At 35.4% G+C, this 19857-nt stretch overlaps 1 protein-coding gene across 1 annotated transcript in view; it reads right to left on the bottom strand.

Annotated features, from left to right (window-relative positions):
• Window positions 1-19857, bottom strand: part of LOC141314574 (Krueppel-like factor 8) — a 51603-nt gene that overhangs the window by 11496 nt on the left and 20250 nt on the right. Inside the window, exon 3 of the mRNA XM_073832662.1 lies at window positions 9502-9964. Within this exon, the coding sequence (XP_073688763.1) occupies window positions 9502-9964 (463 nt within the window). The remainder of the gene's footprint in view (window positions 1-9501; window positions 9965-19857) is intronic.

Genomic DNA, 19857 nt, shown 5'->3' with positions numbered 1-19857 from the left:
TTTTTAATTTTTTTTTACCGTACTTTGAATCAAAAGAAAAGCAGGCTTGGTGAGCAGAAGAGACTTAAAAAGGCCAAAAAAAAAAAAAAAAAAAAAACATAAGAAATCTTACTGTTCAAATACTTTTGACTGGTGGTGCATTTTCAAATTTTAATTTTAAATTTGTACATATTTTTATTTTGTTGTCGTTTTTGTCTTTTACCAGGTTTTTAATATGCTTTTTGTTTTTTTCCATTTAAGTTACTTTAGTAAACCAAGTTAAAGTAAATGAAAATTAGACATGCTGCCTCTGCAACTAGCCCAAATGAATACTTTTTTTTTTTTTTTCAGTTAACTTTTTTTTCTGGTTTTAGTTTAAGTTATCCAAATATAGATTAGCTAACAAGATTATTTTTTGTAATATACAACTGACATTTTCAATGCATCTAACTGCATGTTGTCACAAGAACACCGTGTTAACAACACTAATTTAAAGTCTCACAATATAACACAGGAACTTAAGCTGTATGCAAAAGAGTCATTCATTCGGCAATCAGTTGGACTATACTAGTCACACTATTGTTCTGATCCACTAAAAAGAATCATTTTGTGGGGAAAATAGATTTAATAGTATTGTATGCATGTAAGAATGCACATCATTAACATTGCATACCTACATTTGGCTCTTTTTTTTTTTTTTAAGTTGAAGTGGTTCTGAATAAGTTGTGGTAAAATAAAATATGTTTCAGACCCTACCAATGAGCGTCTTTCGTACATCATTAAAAGGTAGGGATGCACCGAATGTTCGGCAACCGAAATTATTTGGCCGAAAATACCAATAAGTGAAAAGGCCTAATAAATTATACTTAACAATGACGTGACATGATCAAATAAAGGCGCGCACTAATGCAGCCAATATGTCGGCAGTTTGGAAGCATTTAAAACTGTCAAAGAAAGACGCAAAAATCATTACAAGCATCGACCGCAAGAGACCGTTTAGTATCGCATCGCATGTCTTCCATGAGAAGAGAAAGGGGTGGTTGTTGCTGGTTGCTGTATGATGACTTAATGGCCTTAAACCATTAGTAAATAAACTAAAAAACATCGTCTAATACACTCACAAATGATATTTATTCTGACAGCGCTGCACAAGTTTGTTAGCCAGGGTTCAAAGTCCAAAGCGCAAGGAAAACCTGCGTGATGAGAATAATTCATAAATCTGCTGCTGTCAGCAAAAAGTTGTACTGAGGTCTTCTTGCGGGTTTCCACCAAAATAAAAGTCAACATTCATAAATTTTAGTATTGTAATTTTACTGTTGTTCTGCAAAATATAAAATAAAAAGTAAGACAAAAATAATGATAATACATTTATTATAACATTCTTCTTTGCTCAGCAAGGCTGCATTTATTTGTACATTAAAAACACATGCCTGATTCAAGAAGGGTGTCTTAAAAATTGTCAAATAATATTATTTTACTAACTTAATAATTTTACATTAAATTGTGCTTTGTTGGTAGGCTATGATGTCTACTAGAATGTTAAAAATGTTCAGTGTTAAATATTTTTAAATTGTTGTTTTGTAATAGATTTTTGTTCTTTGAAAAGCAAGATATTGGGTTTAATTTATGCAATGGTGAAAAAAAATGGCAAAAAAAAACACGAAAAACCACAGCTCAACCTTGTGTGTAATTTTGTTCGGCTTCGGCCAAGAATTTTCATTTCGGTACATCCCTTTTAAAAGCAATTAAATTTGGTTGAAATGCTGGTTGAAACTTGTTTTTAAATCCCAGATCTTCAATGTGGTCTCTTACTTTAGAACCCCACTGTATATGTTGTTCTTCCAAGGCTCAAAATGAAATAAGGTGTGAGTAGAGCACTGGGTCCATTTCTCAAACAAGCCATTAAATCAAATACAGAAAACCCTTCCTGCCTAAAGTTGAATTCAAACAACATCACTTCCAGGACCTAATATGATTCAGACCATTATTTTAAATTCGTGAGAAGTCTTCTTTGTGTTTTTTGGCAACCAGACAGTTCTCAAATCCACAGGACAAAGAAAAAAAGAAAAAAAATTACAAGTTAAATTCATGTTATATTGACAAAGGGTGTGGATAGTTAAGTGCTGGCCTGAGATCTCTGGACGTGACCTTTAACCCGCCACAGACTAGATGATTTGTAGAAGCCCTGGAGTATTCAAAGATTACCTTCTGAATGAAAGGGGGAAGGGTGCTGCCCATTCATTAATCGTCTCATTTCTCCAACCCCAACTGCCTCACATTACTCAAAAGGCAAAAAAAAAAAAAAGCCTATATACAGAGATACTTCATGTACAACCTCTCACTGGAGACATTTTGGGGTGCTGTTTAATAAAGCACACTGCGTCCTCCACCTTGGTAGGTTTCCCATAAAGTAAGTCCAAAAGAAACTGATCTACTTTGCGGTCTCTTTGAAGATGGTCCCCACCCAAATAACACAATTCACTGACCTTCATAATCTTCCCATTACGTTCAACTGGGCTTCAACCAGTGGAGCTACACACAAAGTTAATAACTGAAAAAAAAACAGCCAAGCACAACTCCTCCCTGAGTTCAGATTTTGGGTTGTATTAGTGTGTTAAACAAGCATTAGTTTTTTTTTCATAGTTTTATTTGGGTGGGGTTCTCCTATTAAAAAACATTCAACGCATTTCATTCAGCACTTTTTTGTCTTTTAATGTTCTTATTACGGTCCAAGACCTGCATGGTGTCTTTCAGAGGAGGTTGAAAGCCGTGAGATTAAAAGGGCAATGGGAAGAAAAAGACTCAAGTGGACCAAACCAATTGGCTTTTGAGAGGGGTGAAGGATGGAAAGATCCAAGTTTTGGGGAAGAAACCCAAATGTCAATGGTTCCTTTCTCAAAAATTTTCACAGTAACCAGTTTCATCTTGGGGCAAAATATGCACCAAAGTTTAATACTTGGGGTTAGGCATTTAAAACAAACCTCTATGACTGAAATTTTTTCAATATTTTGATTTTTTTGCTCCTTCAGATTCCAGATTATCAAATAGTTTTCCTATCCCAACAAACCATACATCACTGGAAAGCTTTCAGATGACGTATAAATCTCAATTAAAAAAAATTTAAGCCTTATGAGCGGTTTTGTAGTCCAGGGTCACATATATATTGTATTTCCATTTCTTATGTAATTTGATACAGGTTGAGAAATATTTAGTGTAATATTTGCTTTTTTTTTTTCATTCTTTACTGCTGAATGATCCTTAAAAATATTTCCAATATGGTGATTTGGTGATATATTTTTTTCAGTATTCTTTGATGAACAGAAAGTTCAGAAAAACACTGATTTAAAACAGAAATAGACAGTTGATCAAATTAATGCATCCTTACTGAAAGATTTTTATTTTTTTCCTTTAGAAACTTTCAAATGGTAGCACATTGTATGGTTGTCTTTCATTTAAGTGGACCAAACCAAATTGGCTTTTGAGAGGGGTGAAGGATGGAAAGATCCAAGTTTTAGGGAAGAAACCCAAATGTCAATGGTTCCTTTCTCAAAAATGTTCACAGTAACCACAGTTTCATTTTGGGGGCAAAATATGCACCAAAGTTTAATACTTGGGGTTAGGCATTTAAAACAAACCTCTATGACTGAGAGACACTAATAGTCCCTAGCAAGACCACTAATAACCACAGTAACTATGGCATTTGTGGGAAACACTGGCTACTAGAGAGAAGTTTTATAATTTGTCCTGCTTAAAAGTTAAACACCATGTCAAAAGCTGTTTGTTTAAAAACGGACAGGCTTCAGAAATCTCAAAAAACCTGTTTCATATTGAAACTGAAACACAGCGTGTACTCTTACTTAGCAATTTCTACTTAATAACACCTTTTTAATACAGACCGGTAAGATTTGCTTGATTATCTCCTTTAATTAAAAGTTTAAGCTTGCATCTGCCTCGCCCTGAAATCATCTTTTGTGTCTTTTATATGTACGTCCATATGTGTGGGATGAAGCCGCGTCTGTTTGCTGATAACTAAATGCCAATGGCACGAAACTGCAAGAGGGCGAGACCAAGGGTGTGACCGCCTCAAGGAAACGGGCGGTAGAACTGAAGGACAGATGATCAGCAGTGCCATATGAACAGTTTGAAAAAAATGGAGACCCATCCCAGGCTCAAATTTGCTTTCTTGCTTTTGACCCACTTTGTATGCACAATGCCTACAAAAACATTTCTACTCAATAAGAGCATGCCACTCTATTGACCATGGATGGGATTGTAAAGTAATTAATGAATCTGCTTCTATTCCATTTAACAATTCAGATGCCTAAATGAGTCTTTTAGTAGTTTTGGAGAAGAAAGAATAGACAATATTTGGAAAACAAGACTGCTCAGAACTGCTCATACTGTAGCTTGTCAAATGATGAGATTAATTCTGTCAGATTTCAACTAAATGGTTATGATGAGAGCTGTCGAAGTTAATGATGCAATTAAATAGGTTTGAAAGCACGAGCAGATTTATCCATTTTAACACTACAACTGCTGAATTCTGTTCTTAATGGTTTCAAAAAACTGATCTTGAGCTTTTACATCTTAACACATGCAAGATTACAAGTACCATGGGAACATTTGTAGCAATAGCCAAAAATGCATTGTATGGGTCAAAATTATCGGTTTTTCTTTTATGCCAAAAATCATTAGAATATTAAGTAAAGATCATGTTCGATTAAGATATTCTACGGTAAACATATCAAAACTTAATTTTTGATTGGTAATATGCATTGCTAAGAAGTTCATTTGGACAACTTTAAAGGCGATTTTCTCAAAAAATTTTTTTTTTTTTTTTTTGCACCTTCAGATTCAAATTGTTGTCCTATCCTAACAAACCATACATCACTGGAAAGCTTTCAGATGATTTATAAATCCAATTTTAAAAAAAATTAAGCCTTGTGACTGGTTTTGTAGTCCAGAGTCACATATATAAAGTGTATAGAAAGTTTTATCATTGAATTAAAGCAGATTTGTATTTCCATTTCTTATGCATTTTGATACAGGTTGAGAAATATTTTGTGGATTTTTTTTCCCCATTCTTTATTGCTGAATGATCCTTAAAAATATCCTTAAAATATTTCTAATATGATGATTTGGTGATAATTTTTTTTCAGGATTCTTTGATGAACAGAAAGTTCAGAAAAACACTGATTTAAAACAGAAATAGACATTTGATCAATTTAATACATCCTTACTGATTTTTCTTTTCCTTTAAAACTTTCAAATAGTAGCACATTTTATTGTTGTCTTTCATTTAAAAAAAACACAAAATCATTAAGACATTAATAAATGAATTTAAACATTTAATGTTTAATCATTTTATATTGATTAATATTTAATAATTCAATACATTTTGTTAAATATTTAATTGACTCACAATTAAGTGGTTTGATGCACTAATGTTGTGTCATGTCTTTTAATTTTCCATTTTTCATTGCTGCAGGATCCTCCAAAATATACTTCAAAATACATATTTTTTCAAATTTTCTCAACAAACATTCCTTATTATAATCAATGCCAAATATTTTTGTGGAAACACATACATACATACATACATACATACATACATACATACATACATACATACATACATACATACATACATACATACATACATACATACATACATACATACATACATACATACATACATACATACATACATACATACATACATACATACATACATACATACATATATATTTTTTTTTTTAACAGACATTTGATCAATTCAATGCATACTTACTAAAAAAAGAGGGTTTTTTTTCTTTAAACTTTCAAATGGTAGCAAATAATTTTTGGTAGTCTTTCAACATAAACTAGGGGGAAAAAACTACAAAATCATTAAGAAATTAATACATTTAATGTTTAATCATTTTATATTGATTAATATTTAATATTTCAATACATTTAATTAAACATTTCACAGACTCTCAGCTAAATGGTTCTGATGCACTAATGTTGTGTAATTTATCTCAATTTCCCATTTTTTATTGCTATTGCATGATCCTCAAAAATATCCTTAAAATATATATTTTAGTTTCTAATATGCTGAAGAAACATTTCTTATTATAATCAATACTGAAAATGGTTGTGCTGCCAAATATTTCTGTGGAAACACTTTTTTTTAGTATTCTTTGATGAACAGAAAGTTTAAAAAAGCACTGATTTAAAACAGAAATAGACATTTGATCAATTGAATGCATCCATACTGAAAAAGAGTTTTTTTTCTTTGTTTGGTTGTCTTTCATTAAACAAAAACTACAAAATCATTAAGAAATTAATAAATGAATTTAAACATTTAATGTTTAATCATTTTATATTGATTAATATTTAATATTTCAATACATTTAAAACACAATTAAATGTTTAACTGACTCACAGCTAAGTGGTTCTAATGCACTAATGTTGTGTAATTTATTATTTTATTAATAGAACCAAACATCAAGAAAAGCATGCGATTACGGTATGTTGTAAATATCAAAAGGGTAACACTTTACAAGGTGTCATTTGTTAGCATTAGTTAATGTATTAACTGATGAACGAACAATGAACAACACATTTATCACAGTATTTATTCATCTTTGACTAATAAAGGCTGTAGAAGTATTGTTCACTCTTAGTTCTAATGAAACTTATTGTAAAGTGTTACCATCATAACAGCTCAGAATAAGAACAGGTTCATGATTCTCAACTCACTATTAAAGCTATTATGTAGATTTATGAGATGTAGATTTATCTCTTTCAGTTCAATGGTCAGAGTACAACTGGCTGGGACCTGACACTAAAACAATGTGTGCCATGCTACATTAAAGAACAGAATGATGAAATGAGACTTTAGTACTACTAGCATGCTAATAGGACACAGCCATATTACATTGGCAAAAATAGTTTTAAAACAAGACACAACTGAGCCGCTGCGCATCTCCATTCAAACACAGCGGTGTTTCGTTTATGAACAAACGTACATTTTTAAATGAATCTAGTGAGTCAATGAATCAATTACCCATTCATACACAGTCACTTGCTTTATTCCTGAATGAATCAGGTGTTCAAACGAATCAAATGAATAAATGATTCAGTAATTAAATCAGTGACTTGCCGCCACCTACTGGCAGATTTAGTTTCATTTTTTAAGTATCTTTTCAGTTATTTAAATCATTTAATATTTCTGTATTCAAAATTTCTATATAAAAAAACACCTACAAGCCACTTTTGTGTTCTTCTGTGCCACCTCTGTACTGAAGACTCATTTGATTGGTTGAGAAAGCCGACTTATTATTCTTCTTCTTCTGAGGCGAAATAAATCGAAATATATAGGTTGTCCTAAAAATGACGATTAAAACTGGGAAAAATCCCAGAGACTTGCATTGACGGAATGTTCAAATGAGCCAAGAATATTCAAACTCCAACTGTCAAAATTCCCAGAATCCCTTGAGACTCCCTTCTATCTACTATATCTAATCCATTCAGACTCATTCAAACTAACTTGCTAATCATGTTAACAACATAGTAGTAACATGCTAATCATGTTAGTAACTTGCTAATCATGCTAGAAACATGCTAATTATGCTAGAAACATGTTAGAAACACACTAGCAACTTGCTAATCATGATAGAAACATGTTAGAAACATGCTAGCAACGTGCTAATCACGCTAGAAACATACTAGCAACTTGCTAATCACGCTAGAAACATGTTAGAAACATGCTAGCAACTTGCTAATCACGTTAGAAACATGTTAGAAACATGCTAGCAACTTGATAATCACGCTAGAAACATACTAGCAACTTGCTAATCATGCTAGAAACATGTTAGAAACATGCTAGCAACTTGATAATCACGCTAGAAACATGTTAGAAACATGTTTCTAGCAACTTGCTAATCATGCTAGAAACATGTTAGAAACATACTAGCAACTTGCTAATCACGCTAGAAACACGTTAGAAACATGCTAGCAAGTTAGCAACTTGCTAATCATGCTAGAAACATGTTAGCAACTTGATAACCAAATTAGAAACATGCTAACAACTAGCTAATCATGCTAACTACATGCTAGAAAAATACTAGCTACTTAGTAATCATGCTAGAATCATGCTAACTTGATAACCATACTAGAAACATGCTAGCAACATAGTAATCATGTTAAAAACATGCTAGCAACTTGCTAATTATGCTAACAACATGTTTGCATATGTTAATAATGCTAGAAACATGCTGGCAACTTGTTAATCATGCTAGAAACATGTTAGCAACTTGATAACCAAATTAGAAACATGCTAACAACTAGCTAATCATGCTAACTACATGCTAGAAAAATACTAGCTACTTAGTAATCATGCTAGAATCATGCTAACTTGATAACCATACTAGAAGCATGCTAGCAACATAGTAATCATGTTAAAAACATGCTAGCAACTTGCTAATTATGCTAACAACATGTTTGCAATATGTTAATAATGCTAGAAACATGCTCGCAACTTGCTAATCATGCTAGAAACATGCTAGCAACTTGTTAACCATGCTAGAAACATACTAGCAACTAACTAACCATGCTAGAAAAATACTAGCTACTTGGTAATCATGTTAGAATCATGCAAATAACTTGATAACCAATGTTAGAAACATGCTAGCAACATAGTAATCATGTTAGAAACATGCTAGCAACTTGCTAATCATGCTAACAACATGTTTGCAACTTGTTAATAATGCTAGAAACATGTTAACAACTTGCTAATCGTGCTAGAAACATGCTAGCAACTTGCTAATAATGCTAACAACATGCTAACAACTTGTTAATCACGTTAGAAACATGCTAGCAACTTGCTAATAATGCTAGAAACATGCTAGCAACTTGCTAATCATGCTAGAAACTTGCTAATCATGCTAAAAACCTGGCAACAACTTGGTAATCATATTAAAAACATGCTAGCAACTTGGTACTCATGCTAGAAACATGCCAGCAACATGATAATCATGCTGGAAACATGCTAGCAACTTGGTAATAATGCTAGAATCATGCTAGCAACTTGGTAATCATGCTAAAACATGCTAGTACCTTGCTAATCATGCTAGTAACATACAAATCAAACTTTAAGCTTATAAAACTACTTTGTCGACTATGTTAGACTGAAAACTTAAAACCTATAAACTTCTTAAACTTTGTAAACTTTTTAAATCTTTCAAACTTACTGGTCCGGCTTTCTCAAGCAACTTACAGTTTGTCTTGTTCTTATGCTGTTGTTTTAATTAGACATTTTAAAAAGCTTTGACATAAAAGATGACATACTTTTAATAAAGTAGAAAAATTACAAAGGTGAAAACAAAATTCCCCGTTAATTCACGTTAAGGAGTCAAATATCCGCTCGTAATGGGAAGGCTCATTTTTGATCAGATTTTTTGAATATTGATTAGAAGGTGATCCTAAAATTTGGACTGTGCTCCTAAAAAGAAAAGCAAGCCTAGAGTCTGGTATTACCTGATCCCTCCGACCGCCCGTCGCTTCCGATGAGAGGTACTGTGATGGCGGCGGTGGCCACTCCGTCTGTGGGTACGGTTGTGTAGACCACCGGTAAGGACTGCACCACCACGGGGATGGTCTGCAGCTGCCCCATTTTACTGGGCATGTTCACGGAGGGTATGGTGTGGATGACATGCAGGATCTGCTGACCTCCGACCCCTTGCGTGGACGCCAGGATGGAGCCCGGCGACAGCACCGCTGGGATGGTGGCGCTCGCCGTGATGTTCTGAGGAGGCAGGTTCACAGGGGTGGAGGTTGCCGTGGCTACCGGAAGGGAGGGGCGTGGCTTGTTGAGTGACAGATCCACGGGTTCCGTCTGGTCGTCATCGTTGTGTTGGGTGCTGATGTCACGGAGCGGAGGAGGCGAGGATTTGATTTTGAGGTCTGTAGGCTCAGGACAATCGTCTAACGGCTCTTGTTTCTGTAGGAGCACAAAAATAGAAGAAAACTGTGAGGAAAACGAGGGAGATAAGGAACAAATATGGAAGAGCAAACGAGGCGAGGAAGGAGATTACAAAGGACAGAAAGGAAAGGGAGGGTATGGAGCGCTCATGCTCAGCTGTGCAGCAGCTCCACAAAACACAGGAACAATGGCTGGCCAGATTGGGCCTCCGCGCTGCAGAGGAGAAGGCCTAAACCTGGCTCCAGTCCAGCTCAACACAGCCAAGCCCAGACACACATTTACACACACATATGTATGTGTGTGTGTGTGTGTGTGTGTGTGTGTGTGTGTGTGTGTGTGTGTAAGCTACACCCTCTTAACTCCCTCTGCAGCAAGACTTATAAGTAACCTTAAGGCCTGTGTGTTTATGCCTTCGGTGAGGTAATAAAACAAATGAAAAGTTTGAAAATAATTCCTGAATGACACTTCATGCAAACAGAGTGGTTGGTGTGTTTTCAGCATCGGCAAGGGAACACTGAACTTAAAATGTTAAACTTGTGCTGCCCTTTCTGTGCAAAACTCATAAGCTTGATGCTAGGATGTTGTGGGTGGTTGCCAGGGTGTTGCTATGTGGTTGATAAAGTGTTCTGGGTGCTTTTTAGCACATTGCTTTGCAGTTGTTGGATCTAGTTCTTTTTCAATGTAAGTCTATGGAAATTTTTAAAGATGTAAATGGATTCAAAAATGTTTTTTTCCTTCACATCTTGCTAGCTGTAGGCACCAATTCAATTTTTTTTTTAAATTGTTAATATTTTTAAATAAAATATTTTTTTCAATGGTGGCAGTCAACATCTTGAATTGGCATTTTATCTTATTGTTGTTTATTCACTTGTTTTTTGACGGTCGGATTACACTATTGCCTGATTTTGTTTTATTTCGTCGTCTAAAGTAAGATTTTGCTCTCTTTTGTCGTCAAAAGTAGTCTGAAACAAATCACAACTGAGCCGCTGTGCATCTCCATTTAAACAGCGTTGTTTCGTTTATGAATGAACGTGCGTTTTTTAACAAATCTAGTGAAATGATTCAATTTTCCATACATAAAGTCACTCGCTTTATTCAGGAATGAATTAGCTATTCGAACGAATCAAATGAATGATATGATTCAGTAATTAAATCAGTGTTTTGCCGCCACCTGCTGGCAGATCCTTTCAGTTATATAAATCATTTAATATTTCTGTATTCAAAATTGTATATTTAAAACATTAATCTCAACATTAATCTCAGCCCTAAAACTTTTATGTAAATGATTGACAGTTTTTTTTATATTATCTGTTTTTTATAACATCGGCATCGGTTATAGAAAAACCCATATCGGTCGATCTCTAATCCAATTAAACACTTTAAAAAAAAAAAAAATCCATAAAATTTACAGTTAAAAACTGGCAGCTATGGTTGCCAGAATTTTACCCTACAAGCAGCTTTTCCAAAAGCTGAGAAAAAAAACACTAATATATAAATATATAAAAGGTGTGCTGTGTCATTCACAAAAACACTAAACACCATCATGGTAACACACGATACTGAAATAATGCAATAAACAATAATTTAACAAAATTAGATGTATCATACAACCTTAATGAACATAACTGATAAGAAAAATATAAGAAGAAACACTTATTTCAACATTAAAAAATTAAATGTGAAATGAAACAGGGAATTCTTGCAACGTCTATTTTTTATGATTTTTCACTCTAAATTATACATTCTTTTTCACTTCCAAATACAGTATTTTATCGCAAAATTGCAATGTAAAATATACAGTAAGTTACCGTTCCCTTACGAAAATTAACCATGGTTTTATTTTAGTAAAACTATAGTAACCATGTTTTTTGGCGCATTGATCACCATTTTGCATAACCATAGTTTTACTACAAATACCATGGTTAAACTTTAGTTAGTGTAGCAAGACCATGGTTAAATTGTGGTTACCATGGTTTACATGTGTTTTTGGGGGGGTTTATTTGAAGCTAAACAATGGTTAACTTTCATAAGGCTTAACCAATTAATAGGTTTTTACTGTAGCATTTTTACAGCCTTTTACTATTAAAATCACGATCATTTTTTAAATTAGTAATAGTAATGCCTGCATTAATATTAAGGTAATACGGATTTTGTTGTAATGACATCTTTCAGCTTGAAGCTGAACTTTCCAATTCACATGCTTAAATGACATCATCAAAAACGTAAGCACGGCAAATTCTCATGACGTCAAGCATTGAAAAAACAACAAAAAGTCAAGACAGGTACAGACAGAGGTTATGCAGCAGAGTTGTGTAACTGGAGGTGTTAGGATTAAACGAGTGAAGGAAAACGAGAGCGAGTGGGCCGGGGTGGGAGCGAAACACAGAGAATAAGGGAAGAGTGGGTGGGAAAGGCCTCCGGTTGTCATGGAAACTGGGAGGTATATCAGCTGACTCACTTTCCCTCTCTCTCGCGATCCCGCCCACCTCTCTTCTCAGTCTCTCTACGGTTCTCCACCCTGCCACCTCACTCTCTCTGCATCCCCACCCTTCATCCACTCCACCTTTCTCATCATCTTGAGTTGTTTTCCATTGCTCAAACTCAAAGAAATCACGTAAAGATGTAGCGTTGGAGTCGGGAGAACGGCATCGATAAGTGACCCAATTATCACTAGCGTGCTGTGTGGGATGTTAATTGAGTGTGTTCAATATCTATTAGCAGTTGTAGGAAACTGTCTAGGCCTGCGGCAGCAAGTAACTGTGGTGAGAAGGACAAGCCTTGTGGTTGTCATTATCAAAACCAATTGCGTTTGATCTGTGAGATCTTTTACGACAACATTCGTATTAGCTATACTAGGGCCCTATGATTTCCGCAATGTGGAAAACGCAGACAGAATTGCGAGATCCAGTCATTAAAATGGAATTTACTGTATAACGTAAAAATGTTATGGAATTTACCTAATTTTGAAAGGATAAATCAAAAGTAGGTCAGTACATTTGAATCAAAACGCAATATGACTAGTGTCTGTGAATATTAAGCTGCAAAAATACTATTTAAATATGAATCCTGCATGTTCTGTCTTTGTGTGAATGAATGGTGCAGACGCGCTGTTTTGTTTACTACAATTTAAGCCTCTGTCGCCTCAATATACAAGTACATGAACACATAATCTCTAGAACTCCTCTTTAAGTCACTTTCACAGTTTCTTGTGAGAAAAACTATCGTTATATCATACAAGGTCTTCACAGCAACCCGTCAAAATAAAAGTTTGGTTTAACTTGAAGAAACTGTAACAAGTAATATTACTTAATGCAATGATAGTATTACTACTACTACAAACAATATTATTATTAAAACATTATTTAAGGAATATGTATAAGAAAAATTATTTACCAGTTTACTTTGCAGAAACACAGTATTCCTGGACTATAAGTAGTAAATAAAATAATAAAAATATCTATTTTTAATCAATTAATTGATTATTACAATTTAATGAAAGCATTAAAATGGAATCCAGAAAATTAATGGAAAATTACATTTGAGAAAAAAGAAAGAAAGAAAAAGCCTTAAAATTGTCATTTTTGTTAAACATTTAATAAACAGCTGATTTAATTGTGTAAGTTTCGTGATTTCTATTAATTAGACATGCTTTTTATTTAATAAAATTTAATTTAACCATTAAGACAGGAAAAAATTAAACAGAATTTGGGAAAAAATAATAACTAAAAAAATAATAATTTCCTAGGGTCCTACTATACGTAGGGGTCGCGTTAACTAGACACAAACAAAACAAACTAATTGCGAGAAACAAACTAAAAAAAATTAAGGTTTCTTCTCAAAATCAACACCAAAGTCGCCAGTGATTGGCTTTTTTTCTAAATTAAACATACAACTTTACAGACGTTTGCTTAGGTCTCCAGTGTAATAATAATACCTATATGACCAAAATCTTTAAATTAATTACAATTATTAATACCAGGATTTTTGGTACCATAGAAACTGTATACAATCCAATACAGTTATTTTTGTTGTAAATCCAGCTTCCAAAATGTTCATATGTGACCCTGGACCACAAAACCAGTCTTAAGTATGGGTCAAAATTATTGATTTTTCTTTTATGCCAAAAATCATTAGGATATTAAGTATAGATCATGTTCCATGAAGATAATTAGTAAATTTCCTACCGTAAATATATTAAAACTTAATTTTTGAATAGTAATATGCATTGCTAAGAACTTCATCTGAACAACTTTAAAGGTGATTTTCTCAATATATCGATTGTTTTTGCACTCTCAGATTCCAGATATTCAAATAGTTGTATTTCAGCCAAATATTGTCCTATCCTAACAAACCATACATCAAATGAAAGCTCATTTATTCATGTATAAATCTCAAAAAATTGACCCTTATGACTGGTTTTGTGGTCCAGGGTCATATATATATATATATATTTCATGACCTTGGCTAAGAGTGGATAAGCCATGTCTATAGATGAACAGTTGCACACTCCATACTAAAAGCCCAAGTCGCAGCAACAGTAACCTACAGGTCACACTGTGACATAGTGTTGCATGACGTGTCAAAACAAAATTATTTCATTATAATTAACAATTGTGACCGAACAGCTGCCTCCCCTTTATTATTATCGCACCCCAGCCTTTAAATCGCCACCCTTTATCATGTTCCTGACAGAAGTGGGTGTGTGAAGGAGGACAGGCACAGTAACATCCAGAACTGGTGGCAAGTGATGAGGCACACCTGAAATAAATGTAGCTTTGTCACCACAGCTATTAAATGCAGAGCACACCTCTCCTCGAGAGACTGGTCAGTTTTCCTCATGTATGCACACTGGTGTCCTCACAAGTCCAGGAGGAAAGCGAGGAAGGACTGGGAGCATACAAAGCTGCCGTCAGGCTCCCTTTACCTGGGCTGAACTCCCTCGACAGTCGACACCACCTGCCATCGTGTCTTCATTGACAGGACACCAGCTCCCCGGTTCATTTTGGACACTTTACTCCCCACTTTTGAGACTTTTTTTTTGGTAAGTTTTATTTATGTTAAGTACAGCCTGCTGCCACACCCACTGTGTCTGCCATTGCTCCTCCCACTTTACAAAGCCAACTACTGCAGTACAAACACACACAGGTAAAACACAGACAATCCAATCAAAGCCAGCAATTAACTTATCAAGTGTACGTAAACATACAAAGTGAACAGATCAGTCCAAGTAAGAAACAATTGGCATAAACATATGAGCGAAGACAGAAGAGCAACTACTAATGGTAAAGGTTGGCAACGCAGAGAGAACCGCTCCCCATTTCTCACTGTGTAGAAATGCAGAACAAATTGAGAGAGTGAGAGAAAGAAACTAGAACTAGAGTTTCCGGTGAAAAATCCTTTCGTTTTAACAATGTTAGGAATGATGGACTGATGGTAGTACGACTCTCTGCTGACCTTACCGGCGACCATTAACAGGGAAATTGGCCATTAATAATATTCCCGTGAGAGTTCATTAAGTTTACATTCCACCACAGTACTGAGAGATGAAAAAGCTTTGTTATAAATCAGGTTACTAATTAATTACAACAGACATCTGCATTCCTGTCTTAGATAATGAAGTTGTACGCATTAATGACAATTGTTTTTACAGCTTACTAAAACAGCAGAAGGTAAGGGCTACTTCTGCTACTAAAGTTCAACTTTCAAAGATAGGATGATGGTTTTGCACTATGCTATACACTAACTACTAACACATTCAATATCATGTAGACTTCAAGTACTAGTGTTCTTAAATGAGTAGTTCACTTCCAGAACAAAAATCTACAAATAATGTACCCACCCATTGTCATCCAAAATGTAACTGACTTTGTTCTTTAGTTGTAAAGAAATTGTTTTTTGATGAAAACATTTCAGAAATTATCTCGACTTCTAGGGTGTTTGCAAGTTTGAAGTCTGAAATTGCCGTTTCAATGCGGCTTCAAAGGGCTCTAAATGATCCCAGCCGAGGAATAAGGGTCTTATCTAGCATTTTATCAGCCATTTAAAAAAAAAAATGTATATACTTTTAAATCTCAAATGCTCGTCTTGTCGAGTTCTGCCATGCGCATGCATACTCTGTGTAATCCGAGTCAATACAATTTTAGGGTAGGTTGAAAAACTGCCATCTAATTTTCTCCTCCAACTTCAAAATCGTCCTACATCGCTGTTTTAACTTTATTTGTAAGGCTGTTTTATCTTCTTTGCTCGTTTACTTTGTAAACACTGGGTTGTTACTTCTGCAGTGATGTAGTATGGTTTTTAAATTTGGAGGAGAAAATGAGACGGGAGTTTTTTGACATACCCTAACTGTATTGACCAGGAATACACAGAGTACACATGTACATCACAGAGCTAGACAAGACAAGCATTTGAGGTTAAAACGTATAGAATTTTTTTTTGTTTTAAAAATGACTGATCATTTTGCTAAATAAGACCCTTATTTCTCAGCTGGGATCGTTTAGAGCCCTTTAAAGCTCCATTTAAACTGCATTTTGGACATTCAAACTCAAGGCCACCAATGAAGTCCACTATATGGAGATAATTCCTGAAATGTTGTCTTCAAAAAATTATTTCTTGAGGCATGAACATCTTTGATGAGTACATTATCTGTAATTTTTTGTTCTGAAAGTGAACTTTAACATCCTCACAGCCAAATGTCAGTCCGGTTGTCTGGAGCTCTGCTCACTATGCTGGAAATGAACATTTGGCACATGCTGCTTAAAAGACCTAAAGCGGTAAGACTTCTGTCTGATTACATCAGAAACATACATAAAAGCCCATTTGTTTTGTCTCTCCAGTCCACCTTTAAACTGTCAGAATGATGACACGAGAAAGTCTACGATCACTGACAAAGACCCCAGTGTGACCCCAGGTTCATAAACAACCTCCACCCCTAATAACTTGTCCCATTCCAGATATGTCCACTCAATGTCAGCAAGCAGCCTGGATTCAGGTTTGATGCGAAAACTACCCAAAACTCAAGCTCAAGAGTTTCTGAAAGCTTCAGGTTGCATGTTGTTTAGTCAAGGCTTTAGTCGTTTAGGATTCTGCAGGGTGTGGTGTACAGATACGGATGATAAAATATAGGAGTGGAAGGAAATGGCACTTGCTGAGGGTGATATTAGCAACGGAGTTTGCGGCCCTGCCTAGCATTTGAAAGGGAGTGCCATGTAGCCTCTCCCACAAACAATTCGCCAGCTACCCACCCTGGGCCTCATCGACCTACTAGGTTACGGTCTGCGAAGACCTACCCAATAAACTGAACTGCATTGGAGTGCACAACTGTGAAATACCTGGCAACCGTCAGCGAGCCCCTAACTTCCTTTTCACAACTGCCTCCTGCCGTATCAGATTGCGCAGGTGAAATAGACAACAGATCTTAACGGCAGCTCCAAGGTACTTTTTCCCCAAACTGGCAGCAGCTGCTTTCGACTTTTCCCCCAGTGGATCTTTCTACAGATTTTTGACCAGTGGCAAAGCTGTTCTATAATAAACACAGAGTTGACTCTCTATGAAGCGCCCGGCTGAGTAAAAGCACATTAGACACAGAGAAGGCTGTGTGCGTGTGTGAAGAGGATGAAAATAAAAGGGTGTGGAGCACATCTTTGTGCCTAAATTTTCCCGTTAGCTCCAGAGTGAGAGCATGTTGGGCATGTATGGTGTTTGTGGATGCGAGCATGTGTGAAACCCTGCAGGTACGCGGTGTTCCGTGTGTGTCTTACGGCTTTAGGAGTGTATAGTAAGGGAGTGGGAGTGTTGTGAGGGGGTGGGGTGGTGTGTCAGTGTGTGTGTGTTCAGGCAGAGGGGTGTGGGGAGGCTACATCACAGTCGTTCCCACTCCCGCCAGAGCCTCGTTGCCATGACTACAGCAGAACGGAAGCCTCCCTCGATATATCCTATTAGGGCCTTGGCGAGACTTGGAAGGAAAGATTGAAGGACAGAAAAGGAAAGGTACAAAAAGATACCCCAACAAAGTGATGGGGAAAGACGAGTAATATTAATACATAAAATATTATGTTATGACTCCTTATGGGAACTTCAGGCTGTAAGATACCATCCGGCAGAGGGAATTGCCTGTTAATGATCACATTCTTCATGTCGTCTTGTATATTTAGTAATGGAAAAAAATTCTATTTCCAAGTTCCAATTGATACTGATTAGTGGAGCTGTCTTCAAAGAAATTATTTTGCTCTTTGCTGGTTTTAGATGCATATGGGTTGCATATCTGCTGCATGTTGAACGCAAAAAAGGAAGTACTTTTCAGAAACAAACTTCAGTTTGATTGGCTGACTTGGTTTGATTTGGCTACATTTCCAGAAGTTGGGGTGCGTGGGTTTGTATCGGTCTGTGAGGAAAGTTTATAAGTTACAAGTCGACAGAATTTTTTAGTTTGCAAGGTTTATGGTAGAAAGTAAACATCACACAAAATTTATTTTAGAACGCATTTGATTGGATGAAACAAATGTGTAGTACAACATTTGTCATCAAGATTTTTTCCTAGAAGAAATCAAAATTTTCAATGCATGTCAGCAAAGGATGTCTAAAAGCAGATATGGACTGAAAACACAAAATTCTATTCTATTCTATTTGTCCCTATAAAAATCAACATTTTGTGATATTTTTTTGGGGCTTTTAGTATGAATATATTATGAAGCGTTAAAGTTTTCTGTAAGCAAGTGTGCTCCAAAACAATGACAAAATTTGCATTTAGAAGATATAAGCATTCAAAACTTACAGCCTATAACTTCCACCAATATGGATCAACGATTTTGATGGCATCACCCTGCACCCTGCGCTTCTCATCAAACATTCTGTCCAATCAAATGCTCTCTAAAATCCGACACATCACGCCTCCTACACTATTAAGAGATGCTGAAGCTGCGGCTGAAATCGGTCACTTGTTCACAGAATTTGTATTTTCTGTATGGTAAATGGTAGGGCTGGGTATTGTGACCAATTTGGCAATTCGGTTCGATTCTTATTTTTATGGTTTCGATTCGATTCGATTTCGATTTCGATTAGCTATCAATATTTCATTTAAAATGTTAGTTTTGCAGACATGGGATCCATATTTTGATATAAATGCTGGTAACTGAAACTCTCCTACTTAAGTTTATTACTGAAATACACATCTACATTAATAATAGGGTGCACACAGTTGTTTATTTTAAACAACTTTTATTTTGAATGAACACTGTAACAAGAAGTCATAAATATGTGCATCCATTGTACACCATGTAAACAAACTGCAAAATGCACATTACTGTAAAAAAAATAAAATAAAAAGACTGTAAATGTGCAACAGTGAAATCTATTAAGAACTTCAAACATGTTTAAGAAATAAAACATTTTTCTAAATTCAAAACGTTCAAAACAGGCCCATTATAAAGCCCTTGTCTGCGTATACAAAACATTCTAACTGTCCATAAAACTAACAGTTCTTAATTACAGCCTAATCATTTTTGATCACCAGATTTTTCTGCAAAAAAAGCAGCTGATCAACATGTTCTGATCTGATCTAAGGCAGCTCCTTTGCGCTGTGATTAGATCACCAGCGGTTGAGAAAACACTCTGAGCAGGAACACTAGTGACACCTTCAGGACGAGAGGTGAATATTCATATCCTCTTACGTGAAGCATGCGCATTAAGAATCGATTCGGGGATTTCCCGAATCGATATCGTTGCGTTAAACTGAAGATCGATTAAAATCGGAGAATCGATATTTTTTACCCAGCCCTAGTAAATGGTATGTAGTGCACTATATAGGCGATAAGGAATGATTCATACAGTGTAAATATGCTTTCCATTGGGGCCAGAGAGAGAATAACACGGAGCAAAATTAATGCGCGAGTCGGCACGGACCACAAAACATA

This window comes from Garra rufa, unplaced genomic scaffold (assembly GCF_049309525.1).
Source record: "Garra rufa unplaced genomic scaffold, GarRuf1.0 hap1_unplaced_010, whole genome shotgun sequence".
Taxonomy (NCBI): domain Eukaryota; kingdom Metazoa; phylum Chordata; class Actinopteri; order Cypriniformes; family Cyprinidae; genus Garra; species Garra rufa.
This window is presented reverse-complemented; position numbering and strand designations above follow the sequence as displayed.